Below are 18,117 nucleotides of genomic sequence, written 5' to 3'. Positions count from 1 at the left end.
GCTGCTAATGGACCTGAAGTAAGTTCTCATACAGCAGGGCCAACCCTGTACACTTTGTTTATATGCTTTTCTCACAAAACCTCTAGAGACTGACTTATACTAGAGGTAAACAATCTCAAGACTAGTAGGAGCACAAGACATACTGAGATAGGGACAGCCAGTTTGGCACAATCAGGCAGGTATCTTGAACCTAAATCCTGGCAGACCAAACAAGGGTCAACAAAGCATCCATAAACGAAATACAACATTGAGGTAATTATTTAATGACACAAGAAAATAACATGTTATGAAACAAGCTGGTCACAAGTAGTAGGTAGATGACTTAATTTTTGATAAAAAAAATTAAAAAGCACGAACATGCATATAAAAATTAGATTATGTACAAAATACCAACAGTATTTACTTCTGCTCAGTAATTAAATATTCTTCCCTTTTTGTCTTTTAAAAACATTATTTCTGAAAAAAAAAATCAGAAAAACATGATCCCGGAGAGAGTTATTAAACATCAGGAATTAGGAACCCAAGAAGCTAAGTCAGGAGCTTAGCAGTCAAGGTTGGAAGCCCAGGAGAGGTCCGACCAGGGTGATGGTGGCCAAGCCCAGAAATGGAAGATTGTTCTTTTCTTTTCCTACTGGAATGTTCTTTACTAGTTTTCTCTACATTAGATGTTAGCACACTTATTAAATGGGATCCTATGATTAACTGGCACAACAGCAAAATGATGCTAGCAACTTTGGCTTTGAACTGCTACAAAATGTACTATCTTGTAGTTATATACCATACAGAACACACTAGAAATCAAGTGCTCCTACAACAAAAAACTCTTCTGACTAAATCACTGATTTTGCTGGTTTTTTTTCTAACTTTGTTCATTTTCAATCTTCACAGCAAATGTATTTTTTGTTTCAGGGCCTGGAAGAGGAATTTTTTTCTCAGAAAGAAGCTAACATTAATGTGTGCTGGGCACTGTCTGATGGCTTGGCTCTAACTCCAAGAAAGTTGCCCTTGTCTTCTAAGTACTCTACAGAGTGCAAAGGCCTACCAAATCCAAACCACCTTGAATTAAACAAATCTTAATGAGGAGCATCATCATTCTTTGTATGTGTGTTTTTAAAGTCTTTGTTACGTTACCAAATGAAGAAATGCAGTACATTACACCTCTATTGATGTAAATGAGGCTCAAACATCTCAATTCCATCCTACCCCCCGCCATCAAATGTTATAACTGCTTAGTGACACTTTATTCAAATTACAACCCATAGTTTTTGCTCCAAAAAACGAAACACCTGAGAAAGGCCTGTTGCTTTAAAATCAACAATCTACAAAAGAAATGCCACCCTAATCTTAAGATGCTTCTTAGGTATTTCCCAAAGCTCTTTGCTCTTTTATACTGCAGCATTTTCAGGAGGAGTCATTAGATACTGTCAAGGTCCAAGAAATAACTAAAAACAAAAAATAACCTGAGACTCTTTTCTGCACTGCCACCAGCTGCCCAGTACACTAGGTCACCTTTTACAGCAGTGAGCACAGCAATCCATGCCACAAAAATCTTCACAAAACAAGAAGGAAAGGTACAAAAAGAATTATATTAAAATGGTAACATACACTTGTGTGTACGAGGGAGGGATATTTAAAATTAAAATATTATCATCACAAGAAACACCAGATATTCCTTGCTCTGCCCTTGGGCAACCAAGAAAATTAAAGCCTGTTTTATATCCCAGAAATAAAAGAGAGACTTGATAGAAGTAACAGTGCTCAGTGCTTGCAACCCAAGTCAATTTATACTCTTGTTAGGTAAGTCCAAATTCTGAAGTCTACAAAAATTCTGTTAAATCAAGGGGAAAAAAAATTCATTTTAGGACAAAGTTATTCAAGATGAAAGAAAGGCATGTCTTCAGTGAGAGAACTGCCTGCTGTCAGATGACTTCTTGCTAATGTGTTTAAAGATTTTGGACTTCTCAACTTTCTTGGTTTTCTGGTAGCCAAATCCACCACCACCTCCTCGCTTTTTCTGCTTGCCTTCATTACTATTGACGTCTGGAGGCAAACGTTAAGGAAATCAAGCAAAAAAGATAATGAACTCCAATCTAACATCTACACAGAGAAAAAACCCAGCATGAACACTACTGTTCCTCCACAACCCCATTCTCAGCAATGAAAATGTGGGAACATAAGCCTATGCAATAAATTTCCAGAAAATTAGGAGTGGCCACATGACTGTGGACTTAAATTAGCAGGTATGATTTTAAACTTCGGTGTGTAATAGTCACATTAATTATTTCTTCCACACAATGAAATTCATGACAGTGAATAAGGATTTATGAGTTTAATCAGGAAGTTGATAGGAGCACATTAAAAAAACACCTCCTGTGTCAAAACAAATGACTATCATTTCTCTTCAGAATTGATTTAGGAATGCCTGAGTGAAGGAGCTGCTCTTCCTTCCACAAGACTTGACATATATTCATTTCAGCTGACATTTACTCAATGCTTACAATGGGGACAGTGACCCAAAATTTGGTCTTCTAGTCCCCTCAGAAGTTACTCCCATGGCACTGAAGCACAGGCCTCATTTCAGCTGCTCAGTTTCTTCTTCTGAAAGGCACAAAGTATAAATCACAACTGAAGCAACTGGAGGTACTCCTGCCTTCTATCTTTAAGCAACACCTAAGTTTTATTTTCTTTTGCTGAACTTGCCACATTCTTGTATAAAATCCTTCAGGGGCTCTAAGAGGATTAAAACTCCTTGAAAGGTCCCATCCTCTTTAGCTTCAAAACATCCCATTCACTTAAGTACCCTGCACGTGCAGCCTCAGCAAACACTGAAGGTTTGCTTTTTTACCTGTGTTTCTGCCTGGAACACACAACTGTCTCTGTCTCTCCTTGACAGTCAAATTTCTTTGTCTTTTGAAGGCTCAAGGCATAAGCTGCCTTGTCCCTGTAACCCCATCCTAATGATTAATCCCTGCTTACCCCATCCAACCTCTATGTCCTGTGCTAGCACAGACAAGCAGACATTGACCAGGGCGAACACTGGACCCTCCAGTCTGAGCCAGAACACATACCAATCCACTACGAAGCCCAAAATGCCCCTCTGTCAAGCTTTTGTTCCTTCATTAAAGAAAAGGATACTCAGATCAACGAAGGGAGGCACCTTGAAACCAAATGACAGAGCAACTTGAGGCAAATTTAAGTTATTAACATTAAAGATCTGTTTCAGAGAATGGGAATCATAGGCTCGTATGTATGACTTATATGCTTCCTGGGCTGACTTATGAAGAAAGTAATTCTTTTCAATCAATTTCTCAAGCTGAAATAGAAAGAAACACTGGTTTTAATAAACAAAAACAAACAAAAACCTCCAAAACACCAGATTTTAAATATCCTAGGGCAAAGCCACTCCATGGAAAACATTTACAGAGGGCACAGAGTGGTGGTAACTAGAATAGCAAGAAACCTCATACACCACACACCCTGATCCTCACTTTATGACAGTGTAGACTTTAAATGACAGTGATTGCCCAATGAATCACTACAAAGGGAGTGCTGGGACAAGATTCCTGCTTACTCACAAACGTTTAAAAAGCACATACCTGAGACTGAATGTCAGAAATTTTAGACCAGGAAAAGTCAAATTCACTTAATGGAACCTAGAAATTAAAAGTATTAAGATTAGTAAACCAGGATGATCAGCATTCTGATATTGGGTACTGAAGACAGGGAAGGATGAACCGGCCTATGAAATTCCCTCAGGACAGACAGGAAAACCTGCTTTTTCTAGTCTCCCAATGTTGATGGGAGAGTTTCATCTTTGCTCTGCTGAGTTAGGCAATCTGCACTTCTTTCTTTCTGAAACACAAGGAATTGGATAGGGATAGAGTCAGTAAAGCACTTTTCTGCAAGAATCTCTATAATCCTGACTATTGGGAACCATGAATCAGCTTGAAGCTTCTAGTCAGAAGGGCCATCAGCCCCCTTTCTCCATGTCAGAAGAGGGGTCCTAATACTCCACAGTCGTGTATTGAGGCTTGTGACACTGGAGGCCAGGATGGCCACAAAATCCTACAGGATGGATCTGCCATCAGTTTTCACTCATTAGATAACTAGAAAAGCAACAAGCCTGTGCCAGGTGCTAGAGAGAAAATCGGTGCCTAAGTCCTAGTCTCTGCCCTCAGCTTGCCGTCTTGTGGGGGAGAAAGATAAGTAATGAAATGTCAACCTGTGGATTCTGGTTATTAGCCCTTTGTCAGATAGGTAGACTGCAAAAATTTTCTCCCATTCTGTAGGTTGCCTGTTCACTGATGGTAGTTTCTTTTGCTGTGCAGAAGCTCTTTAGTTTAATTAGATCCCATTTGTCAATTTTGGCTACGGCTAATATCCAGAATCTACAAAGAACTTAAACAAATTTACAAGAAAAAATCAAAAAACCGCATCAAAAAGTGGGCGAAAGATATGAACAGACACTTCTGAAAAGACGACGTTTATGTAGCCAACAGACACACGAAAAAATGCTCATCATCACTGGCCATCAGAGAAACTCAAATCAAAACCACAATGAGATACCATCTCACACCAGTTAGAATGGCGATCGTTAAGTCAGGAAACAACAGGTGCCAGAGAGGATGTGGAGAAATAGGAATGCTTTTACACTGTTGGTGGGACTGTAAACTAGTTCAACCATTGTGGAAGACAGTGTGACGATTCCTCAAGGATCTAGAACTAGAAATACCATTTGACCCACCCATCCCATTACTGGGTATATACCCAAAGGATTATAAATCATGCTGCTATAAAGACACATGCACACGTATGTTTATTGTGGCTCTATTCACAATAGCAAAGACTTGGAACCAACCCAAGTGTCCATCAGTGATAGACTGGATTAAGAAAATGTGGCACATATACACCATGGAAGACTATGCAGCCATACAAAATGATGAGTTCATGTCCTTTGTAGGGACATAGATGAAGCTGGAAACCATCATTCTCAGCAAACTATCGCAAGGACAGAAAACCAAACACTGCATGTTCTCACTCATAGGTGGGACTCGAACAAAAAGAACACTTGGACACAGGGTGGGGAATACCACACACCGGGTCCTGTCGTGGTGTTGGGGCGTGGGGAGGAACTGCATTAGGAGATATACCTAATGTAAATGACTAGTTAATGGGTGCAGCACACTAACATGGCACATGTATACATATGTAACAAACCTGCACATTGTCAACCTGATGAGCACCTGTGCTGTGGGAACAAGGAGGAGGCAGGAGATCAGAGATGGCTTCCCAGCAAAGACAGGGGCTAGCTGAAACCAAGCATTCTGGAGAAAGCGTGCAAAAGCTGTAGAGCAATTTCAGGGAACTGCCTATAGTTACAGGGTAGAGGAAGCCTATCAGCAAGACTATGCCAGATAGGCCAATGAGGATGTAAATGTCAGGGAGGAGAAGGCCTGATATGCATCCCCATGGCCTAGCAATAAAGAGGCCACTTAGGGTTCTGATGGATTCAGTTCTGGTGCAACAATAGAGAGGTAAAGCCAAATTTGGTTGTTTGGGGCCTGAGAAGGAGGTAACTGGCAAGAATATAAGCCATTTTTCCAAGAAGGCCAACTGAGGAAAGGCAACAGACAGTAGCTATCCTGCAGGCAGGGGTAGAAGAACAGGTTTAAGGTTGAAGTTACTTTTTTACAGTGAGAAATTTGAGATGGTAAAGTGCCAACTGCAAAGAAGAGACTGTAGGCCAAGAGTTGATGAATAGGAGACAGAGGGCAGTGGAGGTGGCAGAGGCTAGAGCGAACGAGGATTCCCCACTGCTTTACACGAGGTAAGAGGAAAGAAGGGGTGCAGGAGCAGAGATGACTAGGTGTGAGGGAGCTTCAAAGGAGTGGAGAAGGTTTCAAAGAGGGCTAGAGGGAATGGGAAAGAAGAGGCTGGGACACAGAGGTGTTGCCGGTTAACAGAGCTACAAAGCCAAGCCATGTGGGCAGTTCCTTCTGTGCTCACTTCTTGGGCTAGAAGTACATAAAACCTTACTTGCTTAACTGCCATAATAATGGTTGTAACAGCACTGGCCAGACTCGAGACTCCTCTGACAAATGTAGAAATGTTGCTTGCTAACAATCCCTACACCAAGAGAAATCTTTCTCCAAGTACAGATCTTTACCTTGGATTGTTTCAAGTAGCGAAGAAAACCCAATTCTTCTGGGCGCAAAATGAGCAAGGCATGCCCTCTTCCATTTAGGCCTCTGGCTGTTCTACCCACACGATGAATATATTCCTTCGGCAGGAAAAGAAAACCTGAGTTAACACAGTGACTTCCACATGAGCCCATTTGCGTGTCTGCATCCTGGGTATGTGCATGTCTGTACTGAGATGGTGTACTCCCGTGGTGCTGGGCCACACATACCTTCACCACATCCCCACAAAGTTGGGCCAGCAATCGCTCTGCACACATCACCCCCAATAGGCCAATGATTGAGGCCAGAAAAAAAAAAAAGGCTGGACATGATGTTTGCATTAACAGTGATCTCATAAAATGAGTATTAGGTGTGCTTCATCATCAAAACGGCTTTAATCCATTGTTTGTTGAAAATACTTCTCAATGAAGCTTATTCTACCACATATACTATAGAAGCTTATCTACCTCCTTAAGCAATTTTATTTCCTTCAGGCATCTGCTGTTCTTAAGAGATCATTCCAAGGATCCCATTTTCATAACTTAAGACCCACTGGTACTTCTCAATCCTCTTGCCCAGCCCCTCTGAGCCCTGAAAAGCCTTAAATACTTATCAGTACCAGAGAAATACTGCAGTCACTGTATAGTAGGGAATCTTTACCTTGAATGTGGAATGCAGTTGCTGTCAGGGAACTGGGAGAATAAGTGAACTTTTAATGCAGAGTCATTCTGAAGATACCCCAAAGATGCCAGTTACCTTAGGGTCATCCGGAGGGTCATACTGAACAATCCAGTCGACTTCAGGAATGTCCAGTCCTCTTGCTGCCACATCCGTACACAATAGTGTTCCTGAATCTGCGTTGCAAAACTGGAAGAATGTGGTTGTACGCTTGTTTTGCTTTTGCTTTCCCTAGAATTAAATAAAAACATCCATTAGAGCTGGAATCTTGAGGAAGACTAGCAGTAGAACCCCCAAATTGTGGAACTGTTACCCTACTTTGTTTCAAGCTCATCCCTTGGCCTATGTCCTATTTCCCCAACTGTTTCGCAAGACCCTCAAGGAGGATGGTCTTGTACTCTTCAGAAGTCCTCATACCCCTCCACATCCAGCAGCACTCTCCTCACACAGGATCCATCATCTAGTGGTGATCAAACTACTCAGAACAATGTTTGGAGGAGAGGGCAATACCTCCAATCCTACAATCTATAGGACTTAAGAAGCATACCCTGTTTTCAATGAGCTCATCATCATCACTTACATGAATGGCCAAGACGGGCAAATCAATGTAGTTCAGCAACTCATAGTGGTATTTCACAGACATACAAGATGAAAAGAAGACCATAAGCTTCTTCTTTCGGTTCTTCTTAAGGAATGTAAAGAGCAGAAGGAATCTCTTTTCAGAAGGACAAACAACATATCCCTAGAAAGCGTTTAAGCAGACAGATACAAATGAACCAAGTGGACATTTTCCATTTCCTAACTTGTGTAATTTGATCAACAGCACTGATAAACATAGTGTGTAAACTGTCATGCCTCACCTACAGCATTTTAAAAGTTCATTAATCCATTTGCTTTCTGAATTATCTTCCAACAATTACATAAAAACACCAAGTAAGATCCCTACAGTTTTCAGTTATTGATAGAAGGTACCTGCTCAAGACCATCCACTGTTGCATTAGCTTTATCATCATCAACGCCAACATACAATGGCTCCTTTTTCAGAGAAATCCTTGCCAGGTCTTCAACTTTTCGAGTTTGGGTGGCAGAAAAGAGCATAGTCTGTCTACGTGCTGAAACAGATACATATAAAAACAACCCCAATCTTTTAGGGAATCTTTACAATTGCCTCACAACTACAAATATTCTAGGTAGAGATATCAGAAATGGGAGATATGATGTCTCTACAGAGTCTACAAATATTACAAAAGGTAAAAATGGTATATCATGAAACATTAGGTCTATCAATTTGAGAACTTAGATGAAATGGACAAACTCCTTCGAAGACAAACAACTGAGGAAAATAGGAAAACTGTAAATAGCCTTGTATCTACTAAAGAAATTTTAGTTAAAACCTTCATGTAAAGAAAATTCCAGGCCCAAATGGATTCCATTGGTGAATTCTATTGAACATTTAAGAAAGAAACATTCACAAACTCTCCAATAAATTAAAGAGAGGGCTTATATGTCAACTCATTCTTTGAAGTCAGTTATTACACTATACAAAAACCTGACATGACATGACAAGAAAACTATGGACCAATACAATTCGTAAGCACATATACAAAATTCGAAATAGAATTTTAGTAAAGTGAATTCAGCAATATATAAAAAGGATAATGGATCATGACTAGGTAGGTTTATTCTAGAAATGCAGGTTGGTTCAACATTTGAAAAATCAACCAACAAAATTCACTATGTTAACTAAAGAAAAAACATGATTATTTCAGCAGATAGAAAAAAAACATTTGACCATCTATTTCTGATTAAAAATCCTCAGCAAACTAGGAACAGAAGGGATCTTCCTCAATCTGATAAAAGGCATCTACATAAAATCTGCAGCTAACTTCATATGTAGTTAATGGTAAAAGACTGAATGCTTTCCCCTAAGATCAGAACAAAGACAAGGATGTTTGCTCTCACCACTTCTATTCAGTATCATATTGGAGGTTCTGGCCAGGGCAATCAGGCAAGAAAAAAAAATTAAATAAAGAGGTGAAACTGTCTTTATCTGCACATGATTGCCTATATAGAAAATCCAAAAGGCTACAGTCATCTGGAAAGTCATACTGAATAATCATTCAGTACAAGATTAACTGTCTTGCCAAATACAAGATAAATATAAAATTCAACTGTGTATATATATATATGTGTGAATATGTGTGTATATATATGTATATATTAAAGCAACAAGCAACTGGAATTTGAAATTTTAATGAAATACTCAGGGATAAATCTGACAAAAGATGTGAATAAACCTGTATCCTGAACCCCTCTAAATATTATAGAGAAATAAAATATTGAATACATGGAGATATACCTTATTATGGGTTACATGACTCAATATTGTCTTCCTCCAATAATCTCTATTCAATAAAATCTCAATCAAGATCCGAGACTTTTTTGGAGGGAAGGGGGAGAAACTGACAAACCAATTCTAAAATTTATATAGAAATGCAAAGGACAAGAATACCACAACTTTAAAAGAGAACAAACTTGGGGCTAACATTACCTGATGGTCAAGACTTAACAGGAGGAACTGGAACTTTCATACACTGCTCATCGGAATGTTAAATGGTATAGCCGCTTTGGAAAATATCTGGCAGTTTTTTAAAAAGTTAAACGTACACTAAACATATACCAACTAGGACACTCCTAGGTTTACTTAAGAGAAAAGGAGATATATATGCCTCTACAAAGAGTTGTAGATGACTGTTCACAGCAACTTTATTTCCAGAAAATGCAACCTAATTTAGTGACAGAAAACAGGTCAATACTCACTTGGGGATGAGGTATGTGTGTAAGGAGGGGTGGGAGGGAGAAACTGAAAAGGGGCAGAAGGAAACCTTTGAGTGTGATGGACATGTTCATTTTCTTGATTGCAGTGATGATGTCACAGTGGTAAACAAATCAAAGAACATCAAATTGTACATTATAAATATGTACATATAATTATGTCAATTATACTTCGATACAGCTTTTAAAAATAAATTATATAATGAAGGAAACCATGGTCTTAGTTATAACCAGTTCATAATGTTGCAAGTACTATAACCAAGGTATGTACAAGTAAGGCAACAAATCTACGGCTACTTGGGGGATGTTAGATGAGGTAACAACGGGCAAGAGGTGGAGGATAGGACCTATGTGAAGACTGTTTAACGTGCAGTATAACTTCTAAAACAGGAAAACTATTATATCAAGTTATTAATACATTTGATGCTTGTATTCCAAACTACCTTTCAGGTTAATTGGCACAACTGCCTCACTTGGCTATGGCAAAGTTCTGGCATTAGTACAGTTTTTCTATAGGAACAACTCTTACCTACCTCCAACAGATACTTTGCAAACCAAATGCAGATGCTACCTACTTACTTGGCAAAAGTTTAATAATTTGCTTTAATTCCTCTTCAAACCCCACATCCAAGATACGATCAGCTTCATCAATAACCAGACACTGCAGGTTTTTATACATAAACCCTGGGGTATTCTAACAAAACAAAGGACAAAGAACAACTATTAGTTGTCAGTTTATGGTTCATACAAGACAATGAGACAAGCACCACATCTCTTACCTGCATATGGTCCAGCAGACGGCCTGGTGTGGCCACAATGATGTTGATCCCATTAGCAAGTTTCTGTGCTTCAGCAGATCTGTTACTGCCACCCATTATCAAGCCATAGGTATGCACGTGGTGAGTCATTAGCTCCTTAAGAACACCAAAAGTTTGCATGGCTAGTTCTCTAGTAGGTGAGAGAATAAGGACTCCTGTTCCTAAAAATGATATACGGTAAAAGTCTAAATGTGGTTGTCACCACTAAGTCCGTAACAGCTACAATAAACCTCCAGTGAAATAATGGCAGAAACAAGCAGATGAAAGCTTACCATTCCTGGGCATGAACCTTAACTTAACAATGAGTTCAACTGCAGGGATGAGAAAAGCCAGGGTTTTACCACTGCCTGTTTTTGCAGCTGCTAGAAGATCCCTAAATATTAAAAAGGGAAAGGAGAAAGACATTTAGCTTACTCGTTTACGATGTACTACATACACACACTTTAGGCACGAAGGCTAGAACATGAACAAGAAGATGTCTACAGCGCTGAAACTGATCACCTGGGTTATATACCGAAATCATAAGTCAGAAGTGTGCTACAACAGAAGTGAATACCTTTCGAACACTTTCCTTCAAACATCAGTAATTAACTTAAAGCCTTTAATGTATGCTGGATACATGACCCAACATATAGTACAAAATCAACAGAATAAACTGGTATGTTCTTTATAATCTACTAGTTCTAAAAATAGATGCCAATATCTAAGCTTCAGTGTTAATCATACCTGCCTTCCAGAAGTGGTCTGATGCTTTTATGCTGAATTTCAGTCATGTTTGTAAAACCCATTTCTTTTATTGCCTTCAGAGTGTTTTCATTGACAAGATTACATAGAGAAGCAAACGAAGTATCCTCAAAAGCTCCTAAACAGAAGAAGACAATTTATCATTAGCAAATTTATCTTTTTAAAAAAAGTTAGTATTGCTACAGTTGCCTAAATCTACTTTGCTTAGAAAAGCTTCCCACAGTAAGAAAACGCTAAACCTTAATTATTCATATGTGATAATATCAAGAAAAAGACCCTATATCTTTCAAGTTTCTCCACTGTTAACGGCTGTGTGAGTTATAGTCCAGAGCCCATACTATAACGAAATGAGGGGTGGAGAGGAGGTATAACCAAGGAATTTATATCAAATAAAAATACCAAGACAAGGAAAACAATGAGAGTCCAGAGATAAATGAAATGCATAAGAAATCTGATATAAAGAGTGAAAACACTGAGCATTAATAAAAACTGAGTGTGAAGTCAATTAAAAAAAAAAAAAACCTGTTAATCTCACTCCAACAAGACACAGAAGAGTCAGATACAGCCACAGAATGTTAGGCTGAGCCTACGTATCAAGTAGTACAGTGGTGGATCAGCAGAAGGCATCAAAATCACCTGGGGGTTCCCCACACTCCACATGCCCAGGGTGTAAACCAATCACTCTTGACCTTGGCACTGCTGACATTTGGGCTGAATAATTCTTTGTTGTGAAACACTATCCTATGCATTATAAGATATTATGCAGTGTCTCTGACCTCTACTCACCAGATCCCAGCAGACTGCTCCTAGCTCTGAGAACCAAAAATGTCTCCTAGGCTTAGGATGACCAATCTTCTCACAAAGCTAGGGAGAGAGGAGGTTCCTGGGATTCAGAACTTTCAGTGCTAAAACTGTTAAAGCTCTGGGCAAACCAGGATGAGTTACTCATCTTATTTGAGGGGCGAATTTCCCTGCTCGAGAGCTACTACCAAAACGTTTGCACTTTGGATTAAGCAGGTCTAGGGTTGGGCCTCAACATTTTAACAAACCAACCAACCCAAACCAAATAAACAACTCAAGTAACTCCTAGACATACCTGGTTAGGAGCAGTGAATTCTAGCCTAAACTCAACTTTATAAAGGAACAAAGGCCAAAGGAGGTTAACCTGGTACAGGTCCAATGATTTTCCTATTACAGCATAGAATGAGACTCAGAAAAGGACAAACCAAGGAATCCTACAAGCTGCTAGTGTGCACATAAAATACTTAGTGTCAGGAATGAACAAAAGGAAAAAAATAGGGACCAAAAAGAACTAAAACACCACAAAATAGAAGCTAAAGAGAAAAAGTAGCAGAAAGATATAAAAAAAGTTTCTTGTTGATAGTTACTTTTTTCAGGTAAACTGAAAGTCACAACCGAACCTTCAAACTTATAATCATCTAAGAGAGGCACATTTTAAAGAAGCTACATCTAGAAAACTTCCTGGACGTTACCTGTCAGTCCCAGGGGCAGGCTGGGCACCTCACTGTCATCTTCATCATTATCTGGCTTCTCCACATTATTTTCTGTTTCTTTAGGAGTCTCAGCACTTTCTTCTTCAGATTGTCCTTTGTTTTCAGTTTTTGCTTTTTTTGTATCTTTGGTTTTAAAAGACAAAACCCGAAAAAATTTTTCCTTAAAATAAAATTCCAAATGAGATCAACAAACAGAAGATCTCTGATGTAAAGACGTATATTTCAAAAGCTACATATCTTCTGTATTAATTTGTTAAGAATTCTGTTTGGTGAAAAATGATTGGTTATATTTAAAAACCCGGGGTACAGACAGACTTGGTGACAAAACTTTTTAGGCTTCTTAATGTATTATACCTTCTCATTTAAAACTTTTAAAAGTTCAACTGAACAGTATAAACATACCAATTATAAGTTTCACATACTCCACTGAGAGGAAAGAAAGCATACCTGATAACATAATCCTTAAAAACTCATTATAAGTAGTCATTTTTCCTCCCACGCCAATTACTATCAAAGGCTCTTCATGTTACTAGAGATAGACTGTAAAGGAAGGACAACAATCCACTTGCCTGGCTGACGTACACTGGACTGTGCCTTGGCTATCAGGGATGAGGGTGGGAGGAAAGGCAGGGCTTCCTCCCACCCTCATTTCTACATTCACAACTTCTCATTTCTACATTCACAACTTTCATGTGGCCCCAACTACCTTTTCAGACCTACCTCTCACTTCTCTTTTCAATGTTTGACTCTGGGTCAAATGGATTAACCACATGCTGTGCTTATATAAAACTATATGGCAATTAGTGATGTTTGAAAAGAACTGACTTAGACCAGAACCCAGGACTCTCTGTAGCTCAGTACTGGTCTCCTCCCTGTACCTGACGGCCACCCTTCCAGGAAAGAGTCAACTTTGTAGGACCTACATGTTCAAAAGCCACAGATATCTTCAGCTGGTCTCCATGGCTTATTTTGTTTTCCCTGGAATAGTTCTTAAAATGTACCCATAAGGTGGCTGGGTGTGGTGGCTTCTGCCTGTAATCCCAGCACTTTGGGAAGCCGAGGCGGGAGGAACACTTGAGCCCAGAAGTTCAAGACCAGCTCGGACAACACAGTGAGACCCCATCTCATTAAAACAAAAAAACAAAAACAAAAAACCCATAAGGTTAAAACTCCAAGCATTGTGATTCAATGCTTGAGAGCAGAAATAATACACTTCCCGGGGCATATTCAAAACAAGAATTGTGAAGGCAATAATTTCAGAACAGAATTACAATGACTTCTGTGTGTAGGCATCATGAAGACATAATGCATGTCTGGAAAAGTGCATAGCTCCTTTCTAAATAAAACCCTTATTTCAGGTAAAATACATGAATAGGATGTTCTAACTCAGGGGCTGGCAAACTTTCTGTAAAGGGCCAGACAGTAAATATTTAAGGCTTTGCAGGTCATATGATCTCTGTTGCCATAAACACAACCAAATAGGCAATACTATGACCCAGTAAAACTTTTTTTTAAAAAAACAGGTAGAAGGAGGGATAGTTTGCTGACCCCTATCTTATCCTACCTTGACATCTCTGCTTGTACAAATCTCAATTGAAATGTCTATTCTTTCATCCGAGCTTACTGAAATTCTATCATCTTCAAAAAATATTCCTTCCTTTTCCTCCTGCCGTTCTTAGCACTTGGAAATTAATGTTCTATTTATTCAGAAGTTTCCTACTTTATATACTTTGTAACTAATACTCCTTTCAAAGGGAGGAATTTATGGAAGGAAAATGGGAAGAATCAAGCAGGAAAAAAGGTAACTTAAAAAGAGAAAACTTCCAGAACTCTAAGGAGAGTCTTTTCTGAGAGTGAGGTTTTCTTCAAGGTTAGTGAAATTAAAAATATATTCCTCAATATTTTGAGAAAAGTTGAAATGGACTCCCCGCTTCTGCCAATAAAATGTTTCCATTAGCTACCAGGCTAATCTCTAATATACTGATGAGTACAGAGAATTCTCATATGTCATGTGCACACAATAGTAATAGAAAGAGGAACAACAACCATCTGTGAAAAACTAAATGGCTGAAGTTCAAAGATAATAAATACCTACCAGGCCCAGCATGATTCACCATTTTTCTCTTTTTCTTCTTCTTTTTGTTTTTGGATTCTGAATTGGGAGACTGCATTGCTGCTTCTTCATTGGTTAGTACAGTGGATTTCTGGGGAGATTTTTTAACTTTTACATTTTCCACTGCTTCTTGAGACACGTCTCCATTTTGAGTTTCTGATAAGCCCACATTCATGGGCTTTTGTTTTGATTTTTTAACCTTTCTACTTCCCATTGTTTCTTCAGATACATCTCCATTTTGAGTTTCTGACAGGGTCAGATTTGAGGCCCCTGTTTAAATAAACAGAACATATACTGTGACAAAGAAGGACAAGTTTACTTAAAAACACTGAAATCCCAAATAAGAACTTCTATGGCTTCCTGACACGAATTATTTAGCTTTTCTTCTCTTTCATGTAATTAAAACAACTTATAATTTTATGGTGTTCCCTTATAGGGAAAGTAAGTTATCTTGAAGAAAAAAATACTGGAAAAGGGAAAGCTATATTGATTTATTAACTTCAAAAGACCATACATCTGACTTTAAGGAGTCTAGGACAGGAAAACTTCAATGAGGTCAAATATTTAAACAGATGAGGTCAGATAATGGCAGTTACAGAATAAACATAAGTATTTGATAAACATATGATTAACTGATATATTGAAAAAGACATTTACAACTCATTCACACAAGTACTATTTTTCATACCACTTCAAAACATTCAACCCCAACTCTTCTAGGCTGCAGTGAGTTGAAAATTCAGTTGATAAGACCACTTATTTGCTCCAATATTTATCATACACAAATACAGTAATGCGTGCACAATGACATTTCTGTGAATTAAAGGACAACATCTACAGTGGCTCCATAAGATTATAACGGAGCTAAAAAATTCCTATCACCTAGTGCCATCAGTTAGTGCAATGTCGTAGTGCAACATATTACTCATGTTCGTAGTGATGCTAGTGTAAACAAATCTACTGTAAGGCCAGTCGTATAAAGTACAGCACACATAATTATGTACAATACATAATACGTGATAATAAACTGTTACTTGTTTATGTATTTGCTATACTTTTGATCATTATTTTAGAGTTTACTCCTTCTACTTATTAAAAAAAATAAGAGTCAACTGTAAAAGAGCCTCAGGGAGAGAGGTATTTTAGAAGGCACTGTTATCATAGGAGATGACAGCTCCATGCCTATTGTTGCCCCTGAAGATCTTCCAGTGGGACAAGATGTGGAAGTGGAAGACAGTGATACTGAATGTGTCTGTGTCTTTACATTTTTAACAAAAAGCTTAAAAAGAAAAAAAAAACTTAACAAAAATCTCATAGAATAAGGACATAAGGAAACTTTTTGTACAGCTGTATGTACAACGTGCTTGTGTTGTAAGCTAAGTGTTATTGGAGTCAAAAAGTTAAAATTTAACAAGTTTATAAGGTAAAAGTTACAGCAGGCTAAGGTTAATTTAAGAATAAAAGTATTAAAAAACTAAACAGTGTAGCCCAAGTGTACAGTGTTTATAAAGTCTATAGTGTACAGTAACGTCCCAGGGCTTCACATTCACTCACCACTCACTGACTCGCTCAGGGTAACTTCTAGTCCTGCAAACTCCATTCATGGTAAATACTCTATACAGATGTACCATTTTCTAAATCTCTCATGTCAGAGTCTTTTTACTGTACCTTTTCTATGTGTAGATATATTTAGCTATACACACACTTACCATTGTGTTACAATTCTGTCAGTATAGTACAGTAACATGCTGTACAGGATGACAGCTTAGGAGCAACACGCTATAGCATGTAGCCTGGGTGTGCAGTAGATTTAGGTTTGCAAACGACAAAAGCCCCTAATGACGCATTTCTCACAATGTATTCTCCCTCCTGTTATGCGACGCATGACTGTACCCGAGAATGTCCTTACCAAAGGTTCCCTGTTTGTTTACTGAAAAAGATAAAACACCATCTTTTGTTCAAATTTACTTACATATGCACTGAAAAGTAGTTAGTGATGCTGTAGTATTATTCTATAGGAATTAGAAATATAAGAGTACTTCAAAACACATTCCTAAAATTCACAAATGTATTGCCTCCTGCAGAATTTTTTTTTTTTCAATTAATGCCTGTTGAAAACCAACTGGGGCAAGGCACTGTGCCTCCAACCTTACCCTCGGGGAGTTTATATCTTAACCTGGACTTAGGTTAACACAATTACTTCAAGATCTGTGGCCCCACTCTCAGGACACTGGGACTGCAAATGAGGTAGGTAAGAAAGGTGACATTCAGGTAAAATCCTTTTCATTTAGGTCACTGTACAGGACACAAATACATAGAAGCTCTTGTGAGAAAGTGCTACGAGAGCGTGTGGAAGTGGGTAGAGGAAGGCAACAGTATCAAAGAAGCTCTGTGGAAACAGCGAGACGGGCTTTTGGGGAAAGAAATATGGTAATTAAATAGATGTGAAAAGTGGGTGTAAATGAGATGTTCCATGTAGCATAAACGGAAATGAGGGATGAGGTGAGGTGCGACTTGCAGGTGGTGAGGGAATCAAAAGGTAAGGTGGAAATGCAAAAGGCAGGGTTAGTTGCAAGCCTAGAAATGAACGGGGAGTCCTCCTGCTCTAACGCTGTAAGAAGAAACTGATTGCTCAGAAAGGTCAGGAGCAGCGCTGGAGCCCGCGACGAGTGGGCAGCAGCGCGGGTCCCGAGTGGAGGCTGCCTTTTCACTTTCCCCAATCACACACGCTGCAGGGGAAGCTGCCTCCGTCACACAGAGCAGCTGGGCCCCCGGCCACCCGAACGCGCCAGGGCTCGCGCGTGGGACTCCTGAGCCACCGCGAGTAAACGCATCTCACCCTGCAACTTCAGGTTCCGCTGCCGCAATTTGAGATTCCGCTTCTCGATCTTCTTACGCAGGAGTTTCATCGGCAGGTGAGACATTCTGTCCAAGAAGTGCCTAGAATAAGGCGCCACACAGTACAGCTACTCAGTTCTCAGGCTGACGTTACTTCCCTTCCGGCCGCACGTGCGCAGCTCTGCCAACCGGAAATGCGTCACAGGAACGCGGGCACCCGGCGGAACGAAAATGCTCCGGAGCGGAAATGCTTCCAGACGCGCGCACCGTGATACCTTTGGCGACCAAAATCTTTGCAGCGCCCCCTGGAGAAGTGGAGGCCAGACCCTGCACTGGTTTCACGCTGTGCTAAAGCTAACTTGAGCTCCCCCTAGAGGAAGACTGAAGAAAGAACGTGG

At 39.3% G+C, this 18,117-nt stretch overlaps 1 protein-coding gene across 1 annotated transcript; it reads right to left on the bottom strand.

Moving 5' to 3' along the window:
* Positions 1-240: 240 nt before the first annotated feature.
* Positions 241-17,967, bottom strand: DDX18 (DEAD-box helicase 18). Its single transcript, XM_012497838.2, has 14 exons — positions 17,721-17,967; positions 14,864-15,151; positions 12,748-12,891; positions 11,237-11,372; positions 10,783-10,883; positions 10,472-10,671; positions 10,272-10,386; positions 7,830-7,969; positions 7,438-7,599; positions 6,936-7,088; positions 6,167-6,280; positions 3,597-3,653; positions 3,136-3,313; positions 241-2,040 (listed from the first exon to the last, which is right to left on the bottom strand). Exons 1-14 carry the CDS (start codon positions 17,803-17,805, stop codon positions 1,898-1,900), a joined length of 2,016 nt encoding a protein of 671 aa, XP_012353292.1. The 5' UTR covers positions 17,806-17,967; the 3' UTR covers positions 241-1,897.
* Between the last annotated feature and the right edge of the window lie 150 nt (positions 17,968-18,117).

This window comes from Nomascus leucogenys, chromosome 20, assembly GCF_006542625.1.
Source record: "Nomascus leucogenys isolate Asia chromosome 20, Asia_NLE_v1, whole genome shotgun sequence".
Lineage (NCBI taxonomy): Eukaryota > Metazoa > Chordata > Mammalia > Primates > Hylobatidae > Nomascus > Nomascus leucogenys.
This window is presented reverse-complemented; position numbering and strand designations above follow the sequence as displayed.